This window comes from Argiope bruennichi, chromosome 10 (genome assembly GCF_947563725.1).
Source record: "Argiope bruennichi chromosome 10, qqArgBrue1.1, whole genome shotgun sequence".
Taxonomy (NCBI): domain Eukaryota; kingdom Metazoa; phylum Arthropoda; class Arachnida; order Araneae; family Araneidae; genus Argiope; species Argiope bruennichi.
In genome coordinates this window covers 92,566,157-92,587,199 of record NC_079160.1, presented here as the reverse complement: position 1 = coordinate 92,587,199, position 21,043 = coordinate 92,566,157, and the positions used below count along the sequence as shown (strand labels likewise).

The window sequence follows — 21,043 nt, the reverse complement described above, 5'->3', positions numbered from 1 at the left end:
TTCAAAACGGCGGACTCGTCTATAGACGGAAACAAAAACTCCCTTAAAACTGTCACTGCCCGTATTTTTACGGGTTCCAGTTTTTCCCTACCCCCAATCTCAAGCTGTGAGATAATGAGAAGGGAATGTGAGATAAGGAAAAGTGAATCGTTATCAGTGGACGATATGATTGATGTCTTCCTGCTCGCGCCCTTTTAAGCATTTTAAAATCTCGCTTGCGTTCTGAGGCGTTACTATTGAGATTTTGATAATAATTACGTATCCAAAATGAAATTTAAATAACGAGAATAAAATTGAAAGTATGAAAATATATACCTGGAATAAATACATACATAAACGTATTATTATTAATAATTTGAAACATAAGATTTTAAAGCTTTCTAGCATAAGAAAATAGTTAATGTAAAAAATAAATAAAAAATATATAATTAAAATTTGACAAGTTTCTTTTTTATAGCGTGCTTTCATTTAAGGATTTTAGAATTGACATTGCTTATGCAACTTATTTTTGAAAATAAGACACTAAACTTATTTACAGAATTTACTTAACGAACGAAACTTTTTAACTTTTAATGAATTATTTTTTTTAGTGTTCATTAATAAGTGTATTTCAAAACGGGGAGATATATAGAACCAATATATTAAAGCGCGATTTTTCGGAATGATTAGTATTCGTTACATTAAATACTTATTTTTATAACGTAATAAACTATATATGAAAATTGAATATTTGTTTCATTCTTTAAACCTTATAGAATTTCACACTCTTTGACGAATTCGAAAAAAAATGTAAGCATTGTAGAGATATGTTTCATTGTTTTTATATTTTTCCTCTGGTTTTTAATAATATTTTCAAAGTTAATATAAGCGCAGTTTTTAAAGGTTCTATTTTTTGTATCGAAATATTAATCTTGTTTCACTGTACAATCTTATATATACATCGCACGATTCTGTTTACATGAAAGTGGTTTATATTGACATTTTTACTTTTAATGCTGAGTAATTTAATCCACGAATTTTAATCCACTTGAAAGTGAGTGAATGTGTGAGTTAAATGTGAGAATAAATAATTTTAATTTGTTGCCATTATTTTAACTCCTTGATCTAATTTTATCTCATATGTTAGCATTGAAAAAATTTTTAATGCGTACAACTGGCATTTAGACTATTTTCTTCTCCTGTTTGGTCAGTTCGAGTTCACTGGATGTGATTTTTAACAAACAAGACGGGATATGATCTTTGTTTTATTTTATTTTTGATCACGAGAGTAAAAAAAATTCGGAAACTCCCACTTCCATGTAATTTGAAATTCTTTATTCTTAATAACCTTTAGCCTCACATTTTCATTTTTTAAAAACAGAACTAGTTTGAACAAGGGTGTCAGACATGAAGGTCGCTTGCGAATATTTCTATTAAAGTAGCGAATATCTCTAATTATAATGAATATGAATGTTCGTATTGGCGATCTCCAGATCAAACTGTTTGGCTTAGAGCGAACGCACTTCGCCATTAAATAATTAGAAAACTGTTAACGTTCACCTCGAGAGGAAATTTTCAAAATTTTAATTAAAACTTCTGTTAATTAAAAATTATTTAAAATTTTACCATTTATCAGCGATAAAATACGAAATTATTCTAATATAATTTATACAATGTGTCATTTATACATTTGAATGTATCACCAAGAAAAAGCATTCTTTGAGGTAAAATTAAAATCTTGAACTTTTAGTGTCTTATTTATTGAGATGCTAATTATGGAGCATTCTCTTCAGCCACATGGTTTATTTGTATTTCAGTAAAGAAATTTTTACCCCTTTGCTTTTAGCTTAGATCTTTTTAACCTTTTAACTAAATCATCATCAATGGGTAAAAAGCCGGAATGAAATATAAGGATAACAATGAAAACGTTTAGTTTCAATTCAAAAATAAAATATATTTTTAAAATATGCTAAAATATTTTTAATTTAATTAAAAGTGGGGGAAAAAATTTGAATTCACAATTAATGTACAAATTATTTTTCTACCGTGATATTTTCGAATGAACTTTAAAATTTTAATAATTTTCATTAACCCTTTAAAGGGCCTTTTTTTCCTAGTCATGTTGGAGTAAAATGTTTTTAAAATTAAAATTGGCCTAAGAAAAGTAATTCATTCAACTTATTAGATCAGTTTAATCTGATTTATTAATTAATTTTTTCCAATTAATAACTAAGAAATAAATCAAGACACTTCATTTTATTTGAGATAAACAATTGAAACCTCTAACCTACAATTGAAACCTTACTGAAAAATTCGTAAGAATTTATGCCAACTTACATAACTTTATTCAAAAATTGTTGAATTTGGTGATGAGCATACTTCCCTTGTCCCTTGAAAGGGTTAATTAAAATTTTAAAGAAATGATTCCCACTGTCCAATGTATGTAGATGCAGATTTTGGTAATTCTATTTCAAATTGTCTGGTCTGAAAAGTACCAATACAACCAGACAAGTAATGACACACACGCACTTGTCCATCTTTATTATTAACTTAGACGAATTTTTGTGCGTGGCGTCTATTAGATCTTCTATATATATATATCTTAGTGGAATATGCATCTTAGAAAAAAAATGTGTAAAATGTTTTTTTTTTTTTCTGAAAATTTTTAAAAATTATGAATTAAAAATAAAATGAGATTTTGAAGTGTATTCCATCATAACTTTCAAAATTATTACAGAATAAGAAGGAATTTTTGGAAATTTTTATTGAATAAGAGATATGAGAAATCATCCGAGTCATTTCAAAAATTAAAAAGAAATATTCAGTATATACATAAAACTTTATTGCTGAATGATTCTATTCCCTGTATTTAGAAATTTAATAAGCCTGATTGGTTTCAACAAAAAAGGTTTTGCATTAATTGAAGTTTATTCACTCCCGTTTTAAATTAAGGAATTACTATCAAGGAGCTGACAGAAAATTAAAAAAAATCTGCAATATAGAATGGTACAATGAGTCTGCAATAGTATGAATTATATGACTATCAAAATTTGAAATTTCAAGATGTTTTGCTGAAGAAAACATTTAATTAAAAATTTTATATTGGCTAGTAACCTCGACGTAATACATGTGCTGATCACCAAAAGCAATAAATAATGTAAAAGTAATAAGTAAAAAAGATCAATGCAACTGTATTTGCAAAGCTTTTAAATTCAGATTTTTCTTTTTAATGATTCGTTTACCCCACGGTTTGTCGTTATCCGATTGCAAAATAGTAAGAGCTTTGATTCTAACCCGAAAAACTTAAAACTGAGATTTTTCAAAAATTGTAATTTATTTTAAAACAGTACTTAATATTCTGTAGGAACTTTATTTGCAGGTATTCAAAAAATTCCAGTTGCAAATGGTTAATTATGAGTCTAAATAATCTGTTTTATTTGAGTCATTTTTCCAGGCCAAATTTGTATCATGAATATTACAAAGAAATATTTTGACAATTATTTTTATTTGTTACAGTCATAAGGCACATCGACCAGTTATTTCAGCATTACTGAATAACTGGCCAATTAAATATTGTACAGTATATTTAATTATAAAATTTTAATCATGCAGATAAATACTGAAAATCGATATATTTGAAAGTGAAACATTGCATGAAATTCCCTAATTACACAATTATTTTTTTTGAATACTGACGAAACAAAGTTATAACGTAGTGTTACTTATCACAATTAATGTTTTAAACAAGCATTTTAAAATATTAAAATAAATTAACAATGCGCTGAAAGGGTTTTTTTTTAAAATTAAATCACTTGCAGGTAATGTCGAGAAATAATTTCACAGTACTACGGAATAAAATAATTTGCGAAACATATTGCAATGAAAAAAATATTAGACGAGGACTTTCATTTTATAAAAACCAGACTAGTATCAAAATAAACATGATAATAACTTATACCTAGCATAAATTTTATGTATTGTTTTATAAAATAATCGAAAAACCTCTAAAAAAAACCAATCACATTTTCGCATTTTCAATCGATGTTATTGTCAATCTCTTCCTAAGCACTGAAAGAAAATTGCTCTTCGAAATCGAAAGACTACGAAAAGAAACACCTGCTACTCACAGCATGAAATTTGCTAATCACTTCCCGCCTGCAGCGCTGAACTGACCGCAAAAGGGGAAAGCAATCCTTTTGACCAAACCGCGACAGTTTTAAGGTTGAACCTGTTATTCCGGCGTGCCGCTTTCGGTAAGGATAGCAATCTGAAAGCCGCCGCCAGGAGGGTTAAAATACAGACCTACAGATAGTCAACCTCACCGCGTTTGGCTCAAATTTTGATGCTTGTATATACTATATATGTTAAATCTGTATGCCAAATTTTATCTATCTAGTGCTTTTCTTTTCGTAGTTATCGCACTAAATTATATTCAAGCAGCTGGATAGACAGACTTCCTCTAAAAGGACTTTGCTCGAAATTTTGGCGGAAATATACAAATTTGGTAGAAAGACCGTATACTAAATTTCATCTGCATTGGTGAAAGCGTTTTTGCAATATCTTTCTCATAGACAGATAGATGGATGGGCTTTTTCCAAAAAATATGTTTTCAAACTCAAGGAGATCTGAAACGTGAAGATCCGTCAAAATTTCGAGTTCGAATTTTTTGACTTTTCAATATTTTCTCTATCTACGCATATGAGAAAGTAAAAATATGTTTTTGGAATTATGCGTTTTTGAAAATGTGACAATTTATGAAAATCTGAAATTTTTCATTAATTTCAATGCTTTTTTTTTCTCTTTGTAGACTTCGTATACGAAAAAATTCAAAATTAATTTATTTATTTTAAAAAATATAAAAAAAATTGAAATACTTACACAGACGATCGATAGAAAATTTATTTTTAAATTATATTGATTGTTATCAATCGAGAATGTTATAAGAACATATTCAATATTTTAGATGTATATTTCTTATTGAAATTTACGGCAAGGGAGAAGATTGTACTCTTCTGGATTTTGTTTATTTATTTATATTTTTTTCGATTTTAGAATCACTGCTGCGGTAACTAAGACATTAGATAAATTTCAATTAACGGCTTTATTAGTTTAAAAATTTATTTAAAAAATATTATTTAAATCTTTTAAATAATATTTCTTATATGTATCTAAAATATTTTGGGAAGTAATTGTTATTATTTCCAGTAACAATTGTCTATAGCATTTTTGTATAATCCCTTATCTCCAGTCGAAAATAATAATTTTTAAATTATGGTATTAATAAAACTCTGAAATTCAATGAACAATGAAATTATGTTATGAATCTCATTATTACATTTTTAATTATGAAGCCCCATATAGTTATTCTACTAAATACATTGTAATAATTGCTTCAATAATGTGAAATCTTATGTTCAGTCAAATTTGATGCGTAATTTGTCAAATTCCTGTATTGCTGAGAACTTCCATTGACTAAATTGTGAAACTTTTATTATTACATCATTATTTGAGAGAAAGAATCTAGAAATTACCATTAATTATCATTACCATCAAGAATTACCATTATGACAACAATTTGCCAAACTGTTTTCATTATATTCGTTCGGAATGAAAGAGCAATATTCATCATTAAATAAGTATCTCATATTCGGAAACTTCTCGATCTGTCGTTTTAGAGTTAAAACAAATTATTATGCTCTTATGCTTCTATAACGAAATATAAATTATAACGAGCTTCTATAGCGAAATATAAATTAAATATAAATGTGCTTCTATAACAAGGTATTAGTTTCAAAGGAAAATATTAAAAATGTGTTAAAAGTTTTTTCAAACTATTCAAGAGATCGAAATAATTCTCGATCTTTGTTTTTTAGACAGAATAAATCAAAATAATATTGAATTAATATGATTTATGATATTTTTTGTACATTTATAATATTAATTATAGAATAATGTAGTACATTTCTAATATTAATATGGAATATGGAACCTTACAGTACATTTATAATATTAATAAGGAATATAGAACTTCATAGTACATTTATAATATTAATATTGAATATGGAACTTTATAGTATATTGATAACATTAAAACGGTATATAGAGCTTTATAGTACATTTATTATATTAATGTTGTTGCAGATAAAGGCTTATAGGCAATTCAAGCTTCGTTTACCCATATTTTAAAAGCAGAAATTTTTTATTGATTTTAAAACGATTTTTTTAGAATAAACAGTTTTTAAATTACAATTATTACTACAAATGGAAATAATTAAACACATAATGGCGAATTATTTTCCAGGTATCAGATTTCAGCATTTTGCGAATAAAAAAAAATTTTAAAAGTGATTTCAAACAAAAATGATTTAAAAAATATCTCAACTTTGTAATCACAATAATAAAATATTGTCTATAATTCGAATTTATTGGTTGTTCACATGTATCTGTAAATTGTGTCAAAAAAAATCGTAAGAATATATATATATATATATATATATATATATATATTTAAGTTTTATGAATTCACTTAAGAACTTCTTATATATTCAATCAAAAAAAGGGACAAAAATTTCCCAGTTTAAGAGGGGAAAAACATTGAACATGTTAGATGTGATTTATATAAATCATTATACAAATGTTGCTTTGAAAGTATTGTTTATTGCTTGCTTATTAAAATTGTTTATTTAAAAAAAAATTATAATTTTTTTTTCAATTATTAAATTTTTAACAATAATCATCATTACTTTCTTTATTAAAATTTTCAAAATTCATCAATTAATTATATTATTATATATTCACTTATATACATATATATATATATATATATATATATATATATATATATATATATATATATTCTTATTATATGTATATATTATTATTTTATTCATCTAATAATTGTATATTATTGATTGTTGAATGAAATAAATCTTTTATAGCATTTTTAGTTTTAAAATTATATATATATATATATATATATATATATATTTCTAGCTGTGCTCATTTTTAAGCTTATTTTTTAATCCAACTTTTCGGGCTTTTGATATTTTTGTTGGTTAGCAACTATTTCGCCAAGTCTCACTGTATTGTACTTCCGATTTCTTTCCGAGTAACCACAAAAGTACCTCCGACAAAATACAAATGCAACTTGAAAACACCTCCGACGCTAAAAGGTAATGTAAATTCCCACCGAAGCAGAAACTAATACCAAAAGACAGTTTCCAAATACAATACAAACAGAATCCGTAAGTTTAGGACCTACATCATCGCTTTTCATTTATAAGTACCTCCCATAAAAGGTAAAACGGATTTATTTAGCTTGTTGCTAAAGCTGTCACAAAAGTCTCTGAAATTGGGCCATCTTTGGTGATTTCTCCGAGCGTAAATAAGAGATCGCAGTTGTGCGAATGCCACCAGCACCGGTCACCAACAGTTGGCAAATCTTTTGATGCGTGTAACTAGGGTATGCAGAAATCAGAAAGCTGACAGATCGCATCAGGAACTACGGGGTGGTCCAAGGAAGGAGACCCATCTTGATCTCGATCTGGGACATTCCTGGGACTGGGAAGAATCGTCTGACCTAGCGGGTGGTGTTTCCAGTCCATAGGATCTCATTTTGTAGTTAAAAGTCAGCTTGAAAGAAAAGTTTGGAAGGTTGTGATGGTAATATGTGAACAGGAGAAAATATCTGAACTATTTTAATCCTCTACTGTAGTGGTTCTAAAACCATAGATAGCCGAATCCAAATCCATCATGGAATTGAATTTTGATATTTCACAAGCTTTTATAGCTTTCCGATTATTTTCAAAATATATATCATAATTGGAGGAATGAATTTAAAAAAAAATGTTTTTAAACTGAATGAAATCGAATGCACTCTTTGAGCGTCAACTGAAAAATTCAAATTATTTTTCTACACTTTTTCTTACCAATTTATTATAAAGACTTTAAATTTGATCTAACAGCGGAAAGTCAGAATAGTAAATCAATATTTAAAATGATGAAGGAAACGTTTACAGGAGAATTTTGCATAGATAGAATTAAATAGAGTAGAAGTAAAGCTATAATTTATTTTTACTTCTTTTCATGTTATTGAAATAAATATTTTACATACAGAAATGAAAGAGAATTCTTTTATACAATAAAAACGTTTTATTATTTCTCGTTCTGTGAATGACATCATAATTGAGAACTAAGTTTCTTTTAATAGATTTGGTTGTTCTCGTGCTTCTTTTATGTGGAGAAAGTTGTTAGCGGTAATTGTTACATAAAATGGAAAAAGAAAAAAAAAATGGAATAATAATGAAAAATCAATTTTTATTTATTTTGTTTTATTTTTATTTTATTTTATTCATTTATTTGTGTTGAAAAAAATTTTCTGAATAAAGGTTTCAATTAATCTGTATTTTCTAACATTTCTAACAGTTATAATTCCAACATTTTTTTAAGAACATTGATTCATATTATAGGTAATGTTTAGATAGAAATGCTTTGATTTTTCCTTAAGCAATTAATATTAGCTGCAGTAACATTAAAACAAAGATATTTTTTCCTCAGATAATAAAATAACATTGAAATTAAAATGAAATTAGTTGATTTAAAATATTCAGCATCTTTAAATGATTCATTTCACTGACATCAGATATACTATAGTTTAAAAATGATCGTTCTTTTAATTACTTTAAAACAGTATTATTGGTGTTTTTTTTTGTTTTTTTTTGCTGAATTATACGCTTGAACGTTTTTTATTTCATCAAAACCTGCTTCGCATTCTTGAAGATTTTAATGATCTTTACTGCCAAGATGAGAATTTTCTTAGTTAAATTCGGTGATAAATTGATAGGATTAGGTCCAGTAAAATCAATCTTTTTTTTTATCATTGAAAAAAGGCATTTTTTTTTTAACATTTAAGAAGCTTTTTTTAACAACACATTTAAGAACAAATTATTTTTGAGATTTAGTTTTTTATAACTGCTTTATTATCTCCTATCTATATGCGTCAGCTTATAATAATAAGCCTACAAATTTTTAATAAAATCTTCAGAAAAAACACCCTGTTTTTTTCGCGTGGTATAGATTTGATGGCGGTCATTAGGAGTAGAACTTCACACACTAGGGTTATATTTGTATATATACATTTGATTCGTAAAACAACGGCGCACAGAAATCGTCATGTGAAATTTTTTTGAAGCATATAGAATTTTTTATTAAATGCCTTTCATTTTTCTATGAAAATGTTCTTATATGTTTCTCTAACAGCAACATATGCAATAAAATACGTTATCGAAAGTCATTTTAAATTAATTTTGTCCAAACAACTAACAAAATATTAAAACGAACTAAAAATAAAAATACGAAATTAACTTTTAATAGGTAACTAATAACTAATAAAATTTTCAGTTAAAGTTTGTCCCCCTATTTTTCCATCCCCCTCCCCTCATATCAAATGCTTTAAAAAATTAAATCTAACATTAATATCACGACAATTTGATTATTTCTTCTGAATACCTTTTAACACTAGTCCTTCAATTAAACATTTTACGTTGAAATTTTTATTCTTTTGGTAATGTCATTATCTCGCCAAAACATCGATAAAATTTTGAATCTAGTTTCCTGTCTTTATCTGCAAATGTCAAGTTGAGAGTCCCACTCGAGTTGATCGTTATTCAATGGAGGTGGGGCTGAGCTCCCCAATCCTGTCAAGCTCCATGGAGCAACCAGGGGTGATTCCATTGTGCTGCTAACACAACATTTTCCCGGCAATTGTCCACACTGATACAGTAAATTAGGATGCGGTTTTCGACAAGCCCGCTTCTCGCCTCGTCGCCAAATCAGCGTGAATTATGCCGCCAATCATTCAGATCCTGGATGTGTCAGTTTCGCTTAGTTTATTCTGCTTGTTTATTGGTTCTTCCAAACAATGCAATGTATGGTTATTATTCTCTTTTTTCATCTAGAATAAATTACTGAGAAGACTGTAAAAAGTTATTTTTCTTGAGTATGATTGGCGTGTTTATTCGTTGACAAGCCTTTAAAATCTGGTTATTATTTTATTCAAGACAAACGAAGCGTTAAGACCGTTAAAAATTTATAATTTTAATGCTTCAGCCATTTAGGATCTTATGGAAATAATTAAATATGTGAATTTTTGGTATATTTGTTATTTTCTAGAACTGGTGCAATCATTTTTTATTAATTTTTATTTTCTAATATGCGAAATAAAGTTCTAAAAATGAAAAAAAAAAAAATGTTATATTTGTTATTTTCTTAAGCTGGAGTAATATTTCTTTCTTCCTTTTCTTTTCTTTTTAAATTAGAAAATATGTAAGAATTATAATCGTCAACTTTCTCTCTAGAGATTTTTATTAATCTCCACATTTATACCAATATCATTTCTTTAATTGATCCATTTGTCTATCAGTCCCATAATCCTACAGCCGAACAAGTATTGAAATTTGGAACTTGTTCTTTATACCAAAACCGTATATTTCTGCCAAATTTTAGCCGAAATCTGTCATAGCAACAGGAAAAACAGGAAGTCATGTGCATGCAGGCATGGTAATTCAAAAATTCGATGAATTTAATGGCTGATATTTGGAACTGAATTCATTACTAGATTAAAAACATCTTAGGATTGATTGTTTGCTAATTTTAGAACTTAAGAGCGAGGTCTTGAACCCTTTAATTCGTGACTTTTCTTAAAAATATAATTAGATGGAACCTTCTGTTTCTGAAATGTTTTGTAGTTTTGATTTAAATGAGAATTTATATAAAATACCTGAGATATTTGACAATTCCATGTAATTTTTGTTTAGAATTATCCACTCATGGTGTGCAGACAGATCGATCAAGGTATTAAGCGAATGGGTTTGTGAGCATAGTGCCTATCAATGCATTTTCAAACATGATAATTCGAAAGCAAAATGAATTGAAATCATGAACCTTCTTTGTCTGTGATAGCTCAAAAATGCAAACCAGTTGATGGAATTTGAAATGTGGTCACGCATAAATTATTTTCCCTTTCTTCTTCTTACGTTTTCGTAATTTTTATTTTAATAAAAAAGTAAAATATTAATTTTTTTCCAATAGATTCAAACTTTTGCAAATGTTTGGTATTTAACAATAAGACAATTTCAATTTTGTTCATATAATCAGTTGCATTAAATTTCAGGAGAGCAATTGTCTAAAGTTTTAAAGAAATTAACTGTATATTTTCTGGAAAAAAAATAATAATTCTAAACGATTTAAATGATGCAGTACATGATATTTGACGATAGTAATAACATAATTATATATCCTACAAATAATAAATATTATGTCAACAAATAAATATATCCACTTATTTTTGGCACAGGAATCATTCTTGACATGTTAACAATTATAGATATCTTGCGTCGGGAAATGTTAAGATCGCGTCTTAATTATTTCATAACGTTTAGCGGCTTAATCTAATATTGGTTTGAATTTAAATGTTAATCTTCATTATACGTTATATCTTTATTTAACTTTTTTTATATATTACTTTAATATTGTATAATTTTTTGAGTAAATTTTAAATTATTCTCTCGACATTAAGAAAAACGGGAATTTTTTCCACAATTGTGCCTTTAGTTATTTGCCATTTTGTATAGTTCAAAAAATAAATAAATAAACTAAAGGTTTGCTTTAAAAAAAGGACACACAAAAGTAACCAAAAAGTAACCGAATAAAATTTAAGTCACCGGAATTCGCCATAGTCTTTTTTCATAATTTTCTTTAAAGCGTTCGTTTTTGCTATTATTTTTGTTATAAAGCTTTATTCGTTTTTTCTACTATTTTTTATGTTTTCAGAAAGTTTGCTTTTTTTTAATAGGAAGAATTCTTCAAATAAATGTAAAGTTTTATTTGTTAGAATAATTTTAGCTTATCTGTAATAATTAAAATTTAGCAATTTTACTACGAGTTTCAAATGAATTACTCTTGATTTTTATACTCGGCTAAATTGATAACGTAAAAAAAAATGTCAAAATATTTACAACATTATCACCTTTCACCTCAGAGTAAAAAGAACCGAATTTCTAGTAAATGATATTAATAACACATTAAATGGTATTAAAATTTCTTTTCTAAAAGAAATAAACGCATTAAATATCCCAAGTTATGTTTTTATTTCTATAAACATAAAGTCTATTTTATGCGAGAGACAAAACAGTTCCATTGTTGTTACTGTGGACCAACGAGTTTAGATAAAACAGACTAATGTCTAATGTACCTCGGAACGTTTGAGGATTCCAGGTTTTTCTTTGTAATATTTACAGTTTTATCAAATTCCATGCTATCATTTATTTGCAAGAGCCAAGCGAATTAAAATGAAATATTATTTAAATTTCAGATAAAACTTCAGATTAATATGGTCCAGATTTCTATTGGGAACTTTGCATTTAAATATCTATAATACGTTAAAAAGTATTATTATTTTTTACCATTTTATTTAAAATTGTTATTTTTAATACTTACATTCGAGATGCCGAGACGCGCGAAGAAATGGTGCTATTTGTAATTTTCGTAATATTTATTTTTTTTAAAAATGCTTATATAGTCTTAAAGTAAAAAATAATGAAAACTATCTGATTTTAGAACTTTTCAGGGGAAAGCGGGCCTCGAAATTTGCCCTTATAGAGTTAAATCAACTCCGGGAACAGTAATTTTAAAAAGTTGAATTTTGCTGCAATTTGCTTCTGGCTTCTCATTTTCTCTTTCTTAGCCTCCCAATCTGCTACCCTGGCGCCATCTATTGGCAAATACTTCCAATACTCCGTCGCTGTATGGAGGCGACACAATTACGGCCTGTCCCACGGGTCGCCGGTGATTTGTCGTTCGTGGTTCCACACCGTTAGCGCTTCGTTAGCTTCTTATTAGTCCCCGTGATTGAACGCCAGTCAGGACAACTGCTGCCCCCCCCCCTCCCCTGAAAGGGAGCTGAGCCATGTGCACAGGATTAAAAGGGGGGGGGGAGGAAACGAAAATAAATGTGGGTATCCTGGAAATGGGGTGGTGGTCTCTGCAGCATTAGAGCTATTTTTATTACCAGATCGCGGAATGGTTGTTAGAGATTCGGTTAAATTGGATCGCTTTGTTAGGGATACGGGCAGTGACTTTTGAAGGATATTATCATCGAAAGTAGCTGATTGCTTGATGATGATGAATAGTTAAGAAAGATGAAATTCGTTTGTGTTTCGGATTTAGTGTCAAAGTAATTTATAACCGGAAAGATTAAAACGAATATTTGTATCACTTAATATCAGAAGAACAAAACTCATTTATATTGTTTAAGCTGTTTATTCAGGGTATTGCTCATACTGTTCAAATTAATAGTTGATTGGTTATTTAACACAATTCTAATAGATTTTAGAAATGAACTTTTGTATTTATTAATTTATTATTAAACTAATTTTATTATTATTAAACTATTATATATAAAGTATTTATTTTATTATTATTAAACTATTATATATAAAGTATTTATTTTATTATTATTAAACTGATTACAAAATTTCAAATTTATCAAAATTTTTGCAGAATTTCTAATTTATTGCTAAGTTAGAAACTAATCAAACTTGCTGTGGAATTCCTAAAATTTAAACTTACAGTATTTCAAACTTTTATAGTTTTATGTATTTAAGGATCATGCGTTAAAACCATTAAAATATTTGGATAAAAATATTTATGATAAAAAAAAACAGTTATATGTTTTTTTTGTTTTTTTTTTGACGTAGAAAGATACTAAAATAGAAATAGATATATATTTTATTTCTGTATTATCTGAAAAAAAGTCCATAAAAAAACCGTTAAAAAGTAAGACACTTCAACAAAATAAGCTAGCTTAGAATCGAAGGTAGTTAAATGACCAGGAAAGGGCAAAAAGTATATAAATGCCTCTACCACGAAAACGTATAATACAATATTCTAATAACAACATTATAACAAAAATGCTATGTTCTGAGTAGTACTATTTATTTTAACTAGCCCACTGGGTGTTGTAATGGTGCAGTATCACGTTGTAATGGTACAAGTACAGTAATAGATGGTACAATATCTCGGAGGATTTAAATCTGTGTAAAGGTCTCAGAACCACTGGTATTGGTGGTATGATGATATAGTTTTGGCTTCCAAAGATCCTTTGATTTTAAACTAAGCAGCAATCTTGTTTAACACCTTGACTTCCTTGGGCATCAGCGATGGCCGACGCCTCATTATAAATTACATTGTAAGAAATTCAGTGTGACAGTAAAAAAATTTACAGACTGTTATAAATTATTACTAATTAGAATCATTTTACATGGTTTTATGTTTTAATCTCCCTACTGGCACGGAATGGTATATAACGTCTTTTGCGCCATAAAATTACAAATTCCAATTCCAATTGGCTTTCAGACAGAATGATGCCGGGCATTTAATCCAATCTACCAAATTCGAGAGTCTGGTATCTTTCCGCAAGTGTTGTGCGGAAACTAAGAAGAAGGATCATCGGCTCAGACGCCTTTTATATTAGTAGTTCCTTTGTTCAAAATTATGAGATCAAATCATGAGCCTAGTATTTTTCCGCAAATGTGCGGAGGCTAAGAAAGATTGTAGGTTCAGAGATGCCTTTCATATTATAGCAGCTCCTTTTTTCAAAATTATGAGATTAAATTCGGGAGTTTGGTATCTTTCCGCAAATGTTATGCTGAAACTAAGAAGAAGGATTGTCGGTTCAGATGACTTTCCTATTATCTGTTCCTTTGTTCAAAGTTATGGGATCATCTCCTAAATAATGCAAAAATGCTAAATAATTATATTCAACTTTACTTTTAAAAATTAAATATGACGGAAACGTTTCAACTCATGTTTTGGTACTAAACATTACTGATATTTCATGCCTATCTTTTTTTAAAGGGGGGGGGTGGAGAGAAACTTCAATACATCCAAATCCAATCCATGGTATGACCCTCATAAAGTAACAATTTCGTACAAATCTCTTTCCGCTCTCTTCAAACCCTATTCATCCGCACCGAATCAGGGTGATCCATCCTAAATTGCATTCGGAATGGTAGGGGGATTCCTTTTCACTTCTCTTCACCACCCTCTGCGGCAGGATTAGCCTTTTCCAGTCACTCTTACAACGCTTCAAACAAAGCGGACACAACCAAACACACAGCATATGGTCCATTCATTTCAATCCGATTCAATACATACTGGGAAAGGCAATCCCCGTATCCTTCTCTAAATATTATCTCGAACTGCCATTGGCGGAGGGGTTTAATTTTTATTCGGAAAAGGGAGAGGGTCGTTTCGGAGAGTCCCGTAATCCGCGTTTCTGTTTTGTTCGATGCGCTTCCGATCTCCGATTCGACGAAAAATAAATTGATGCCATTGAAGGTGTTTATACAGTGGGGCTTACCCACACATTGAGGGAGTTGATTGTTGGATAAAGAGAACATCAGGGTATGAGAGGGGAGGTTCATCCGACCCATTCTAGAATAGCGTTTTGATGCCTTGATAATGTAATTCTGAAATCTGGTTTTACAAAATATGCAAATCATGTCGTCATACGGGGAAACGTATTTTGATTTGAATATAAAATTGTAGAGATCTTGGTGTTTAGTAAGAGTAAATAAATAAATGAACATAAAATTTGCAACCGAGACATCTACGTTGATGCATGAATGCTTCCCACATTTTGCATGCATTGGTATATAATAATCACGAAATATTCACATTCGGTATGAATTTAGTATTTTTAATGGATCGATCGTGTCACCTTTGGCGAGTTTTTTGGCGATTAATCCCTGATATACGGTTAATAGTAAGAGAAAATCGAATTTGTTTGATAAACGTATTTTTCCCAACCTATTGAAACTAAGATTCGACACAAAACTAAACTTGTAATCACAAAATGCCATGCCGAATTTGATATATTTAAATCATTCCATTTTTGAGTTATCGCATTTACATGTTTCTAAATTTACAGACCGAGAGCGGCCACTCTCCAATCGGATTAAGCTCAAACATTGAAATATGTCTGCTAAATATGTGTACGGAATCTTATTTATTTAGCTCTTTTTGTTTTGAAGTTATTATGTTAACTTGTATTCGAACAGCTACACAGACACACTTCTTCTGAAAGGATTTTGCACAAAATTTGACAGAAAGTTTGATGTAAATACCGTATACAAAATTTCATTCGTCTAGCTCAAAGGGATTCGGAGTTATCTTTGTCACAGACAGAACTCTGGAAATTCAGAGTTTTATTCAATTATATTCACGTCCCATATTTAAAGCAACACTTGGGCTATTTTGGGACGGACCTCGTAATTTTGAACCGCAGTCAGATGAAGAGTACGACACCTGAGCTGGCACCCCATTTCTAAACTTTCACAACCACAAGCGGGAGAACGTTTGGGCCAGACATATTTAACGTGCACCAGACCCGCTTACACGACAGTTCTTCGGTGGAATCGGGTCTCGAATTTAGAATCTTCCAAAGCCGAGGCCTCATCATCAGGCCATCGCGGCCCCCGGGAATTCAGAAACGTGGAGATTCGTCAAAATCTCGAGTTCGAATTTTTTGACGATTAAATTATTTTCTCTGTACTACGTATACGAAAAAGTAAAAAACGGGAGATCCATTTTAATCTTTTTTTATTTTATAATTGGTATATACATACAAAAAAACTTGGTATATCTATCAATAACAATAACAAATCTCTTTTCTTATGATTCGATTTTCTTCTTTATTTAAGAAGGAATCTTTATCTTATCTCTTCTATCCAAATAATAATAATAATAAAGACGAATGCCCCCTTTTAGCAGACAATAACACTCCGCACACGATGAAAAATAGAACCACCTTCCTGTCCGATGGCCGGAAGAAACGACGGCGAACCCATTCAGATTCGTAAAAATCCTCCTCTTGTAGTTAATGAAGATGTAACTTGGGAAGATGGAACCGAATACGCTCTGCCATACTTACACGACGTTTTGTTCCGAAAGCTTTTTAGTGCCAAGAATCTCTTTCTCCGTTTTCAGGGCCGGAAGAACGGGGTCCGGCAGAGTCCATTAATGCAGTTCCGGTTCTTGAAAGTCCGGCCCGCTTTCAAGGGTCGTTGAGTTCCAGCAGTGTATGTTTCGCTGACCAACCAACCCTTTACTCAGATGAGTAGCCATTTCGATTTGTTTCGGGTTTAATGGCTGGTCCATTAGGGTTTTATTTAGGGATTTTTATTTTCTCTTATACAAAGAATAAAGAAGATCGGAAAAATGCCATCGTGAAATAATTCAGTCTTGTGAGCTTGATGAATCTCATCATTTTAGAACTCTGTGAATCTGGATATACATTTTTTTTTTTTTTTGGAATTATGTCTGTTTGTGAATGCAATAACTCAACTAACAGAAATTGTCTCTCCTCGAAACTTTCTCGTTTTTTTCCGATAAATTCTTTACCACCCTCGCCTCACATACAACTGTGAAATTGGCTAATGTCACGAATGCCTTGAATGGCATTGGCGAAGAATAGTTACAAAATATAGATTCTTGGCAGGAATCTAACAGTTTTATGGAATCTATCATAAGAATATGTATTTTTGACGCCTTTTTGCCATGATACCAAAATTAGCTTGGTAAGATCACGAATACCTTGCATGGCATTGGAGAATAAGAATTACAAAATATAAATTCTTATCGTGAATCTAGCATTTTTAGAATTGTGAGAATATGTATTTTTGATGCCTTTTTGCCATAACACCAAAATTAGCTTGGTAATGTCACGAATGCCTTGCACGGTATTGGAAAATAATGTTTTCCCCAAAGCCCTCATTTTGCTTCGAACCAGATTTTTTTAGGTCCTTTAAGTTTTTTATTTCAGTACTTATTACGAAGTTTTACTTATCTTGCAATGAGTACCATGCAGTATAACTGAATCTATATCGGATTTAAATAATTTGTTACTAATTTAATTACATGAGCAATTTTCTTTAGTAAAATGGAACCTAATTTTTCCTCCATTTTTCTTTTCAGGTCAAAGTGTGGTTCCAAAACCGTCGGACGAAACACAAACGGCAAAAGCAAGAAGAAGAACAAAATAATCGGCAATCCGATCACAAATCTGGATCCTCATCATCATCGGGAGATTCAAAACATCATCAACATCCTCATTCCACCGGAAGTCATGAATATCCAGACAAGCACAACTGGCAAAATGGCGACGATATGCCCTCCTCTCCTATTTCGGATGACGGGTCAATGGTAGAGATCGAGAGTGCACCAGATTCTCCAGAGATGGCGCCACTGTCGACGTGAGAGAATAAAAACAATTAATGATAAACAATTTGCTTTTGAAATTGCTAAATTAAACTCTTGGTTTCCTGAGAAGAATAAGGATTGTAGCTGGAATGAGTATATAAAAGTCAAACTCTCAGAAAAATGCACATTTATTTTTATAAAAAAAAAGTAATGGACTATGATATTCAATAACTTATTGCTTCCTTTATATGAACAAGTTGTATATGAATTACAAGCCCCGAACATGTACTATGTATAAAGGCTGTTTCTACATCTAATATTAATAAAACATAGTATTTAGAGACTAGCAAGATGAACTGGTGAAGTGAAAAAAAGTTGATCAATTCGTTCCGCGATTACAACAAATGTTGCATCAGATAAACAACCATAAAGTTTTTCTTTCTTTTGTTTTAATCTGTTACTCTGATGTGAAATAATTCTTCATACATTGAAATTCATGATCAATTCTACCTCTGTTTTGTTATTTAATGATAATATATATAAAACAATCATTAATCTGGCTTTTCTGGTTTTAAAATTTGTCTTCATAAATATCATGAAACTTGATTTTAATCTGAATAACATAAAAATTAAATATTCAGAGTGTTATTTAGATAAATCAATGGTTTGGACAAGAATATGTTAAGTCCAAACTTGAGATTTACGTGGTATATTATTCTTGTGATATAGAATTATTTTAAGTCCCAAATTCAAAAAGAAAGATTCCTAATTCAGTACGCAATTTATTTTCAAAAAGAAACTTTCAGCAATCTTTCTAAAAAAAAGCATACATTTTCAAAAATATAATAATAAATCATAATGAAATTTTTAATACTAAATATAATATTAATTTTTTGACAGTGCGCTTGAGGTTTATGAAAATATGATGAATTATTAATCATCATTATCTGAGTGATTATAGATTAAAACAACCATCAAATGAAAGAAATAAAGAAGCATGACTTCTAAAGGAGTATGCATATGCTAATACAAGAATGAAGCAATGTTTCATTAATGCTTCGTCAGAAGGAGAGCATGCTATAAAGCTGCGAATTTCTCTGACTGAAAATGCAATAAGAACTTTCTGTTGCAAAGTCTTCAACCCAGTGAAATGCCAAAAAGACAAGAAAAAAAACTTATTTATTTATACGAATTTGTGAATTTCAATTGTTTCATCTTTACATTCATTTACGTTACACAGTCAATAATGCATGTACAAGGTATTTTGTGAATATTGCAAGAGTTGAATATTGCAGAGCGAGAAACTTCGCTTCTCATAAAAAGAATTGGCTAAAGAACAGTATTTTCCATGGCTCGTAGTTTTTTTTTATCAGTTGCAAAAAAAAATATAGAACCGTACTTTATACGGCTTATAGATCTTTTTTGATTGTAAGAAAAAAATAAAAATAGTTGGCTGAAGAACCGTACTTACTGTGGTTCATAGTTTTAGTTTTTTTTCCCCTTTAATTGCAGAAAAAAAATAAAAATAATTGGCTGAAGAACAGTAACTTCTACGGCTCATAGTTTTTTTTTTACTTGAAAGAAAAAGAATGAAAGGAATTGGTTGAAGAACCGTACCTTCTACGGTTCGTAGTTTTTTTTTTAATTGTAAGAAAAATAAAAATAATTGGTTGAAGAACCGTACCTTCTACGGGTCATATTTTTTAATTCTAAGGAAATAATAAAAGGAATTGGCTGAAGAACCATATCTTCTATACCTCGTAGTTTTTTTTAATTGAAAGAACAAATAAAAATAATTGGTTGTACCTTTTAAAGCTCATATTTCTTTTTACTTGCAAAAAAAAAAAAAAAAAAAATGTAAATAATTGGATCAGGAGCCGTACCTTCTACAGCTCATATTTTTTTTTCTTTTTTAATTGTAAGAAAAAAAATAATATCTCATTATAAATACAGAAAAAATGAGCTTTATTAGAAAAAATAACAGTGGTGACAGACACTATTACCCTTTTCTAGGCAGACTAGGAAAGAGTTTTTTTTTATTATTTTAATATTGTTTTGTAAAGCTTGATTCTTTGGTCAATTTGCTCTGCAACATTTATGCGATTTTCATAAACACCTTGTACCATTCTTTTTAAAGTTCTGTGTAACAAAATATACTTGATTGTGCATTTATTTAATTATACTTGTTGCCTGACACACTGTTTGAAAAGAATGTTTTAAGCAACGGTAGCTGTTGCACAGGGCATTGAAGATGAGAAAGGAATTTAGTGAAAGCAGAAATAAAAGACATTCTGTTTTGTAATAGAAGACTGATTCACATTTCGCCTATGTCATTAGAATTGTCAGCAAATGAACTTCGTTTGTGCGGATTTTTGAAGCGTCAAAAGGTGTACATTGTGTTTAAAAGTAAAAGCTTCAAAAGTTTCTGTAAAGTATTTTCCATGCCAAATAAAATGTACTTGAAGCACTGCTTTAGAATGATTTTGAATTGTCATTACATTCATTTAGTGTTACTTGTGTTTATCTTTTAGGTAGATTCCTATAGGAAGGCTACCTATTGTAATAGTTCTCATGACAAGAATTCGGGAAAATTTCTTTAGTTCTTCAGCGATCATGATCACTAGAACCCAAAACCATCATTTTTTCAAAGGTCTCACTCACTCACTCAATTAAATTAACGGCAAAATGGCGTCTAATTCTTTGACTTCATAGTTACATGATGACATTTTTCCATTCCATAATTGTTATTTATACTAATTTATCACACGACAAGCAAACCAATAACATAAAAATGATATAAATAATC

The 21,043-nt window shown here is 29.6% G+C and overlaps 1 protein-coding gene across 1 annotated transcript in view; it reads left to right on the top strand.

The window, feature by feature from the left end:
- LOC129989397 (homeobox protein EMX2-like) overlaps positions 1-20,707 on the top strand; it is a 112,773-nt gene extending 92,066 nt beyond the window's left edge. Inside the window, exon 3 of the mRNA XM_056097911.1 lies at positions 18,013-20,707. Within this exon, the coding sequence (XP_055953886.1) occupies positions 18,013-18,294 (282 nt within the window). The 3' untranslated portion in view covers positions 18,295-20,707. The remainder of the gene's footprint in view (positions 1-18,012) is intronic.
- The last annotated feature ends 336 nt before the right edge of the window (positions 20,708-21,043 follow it).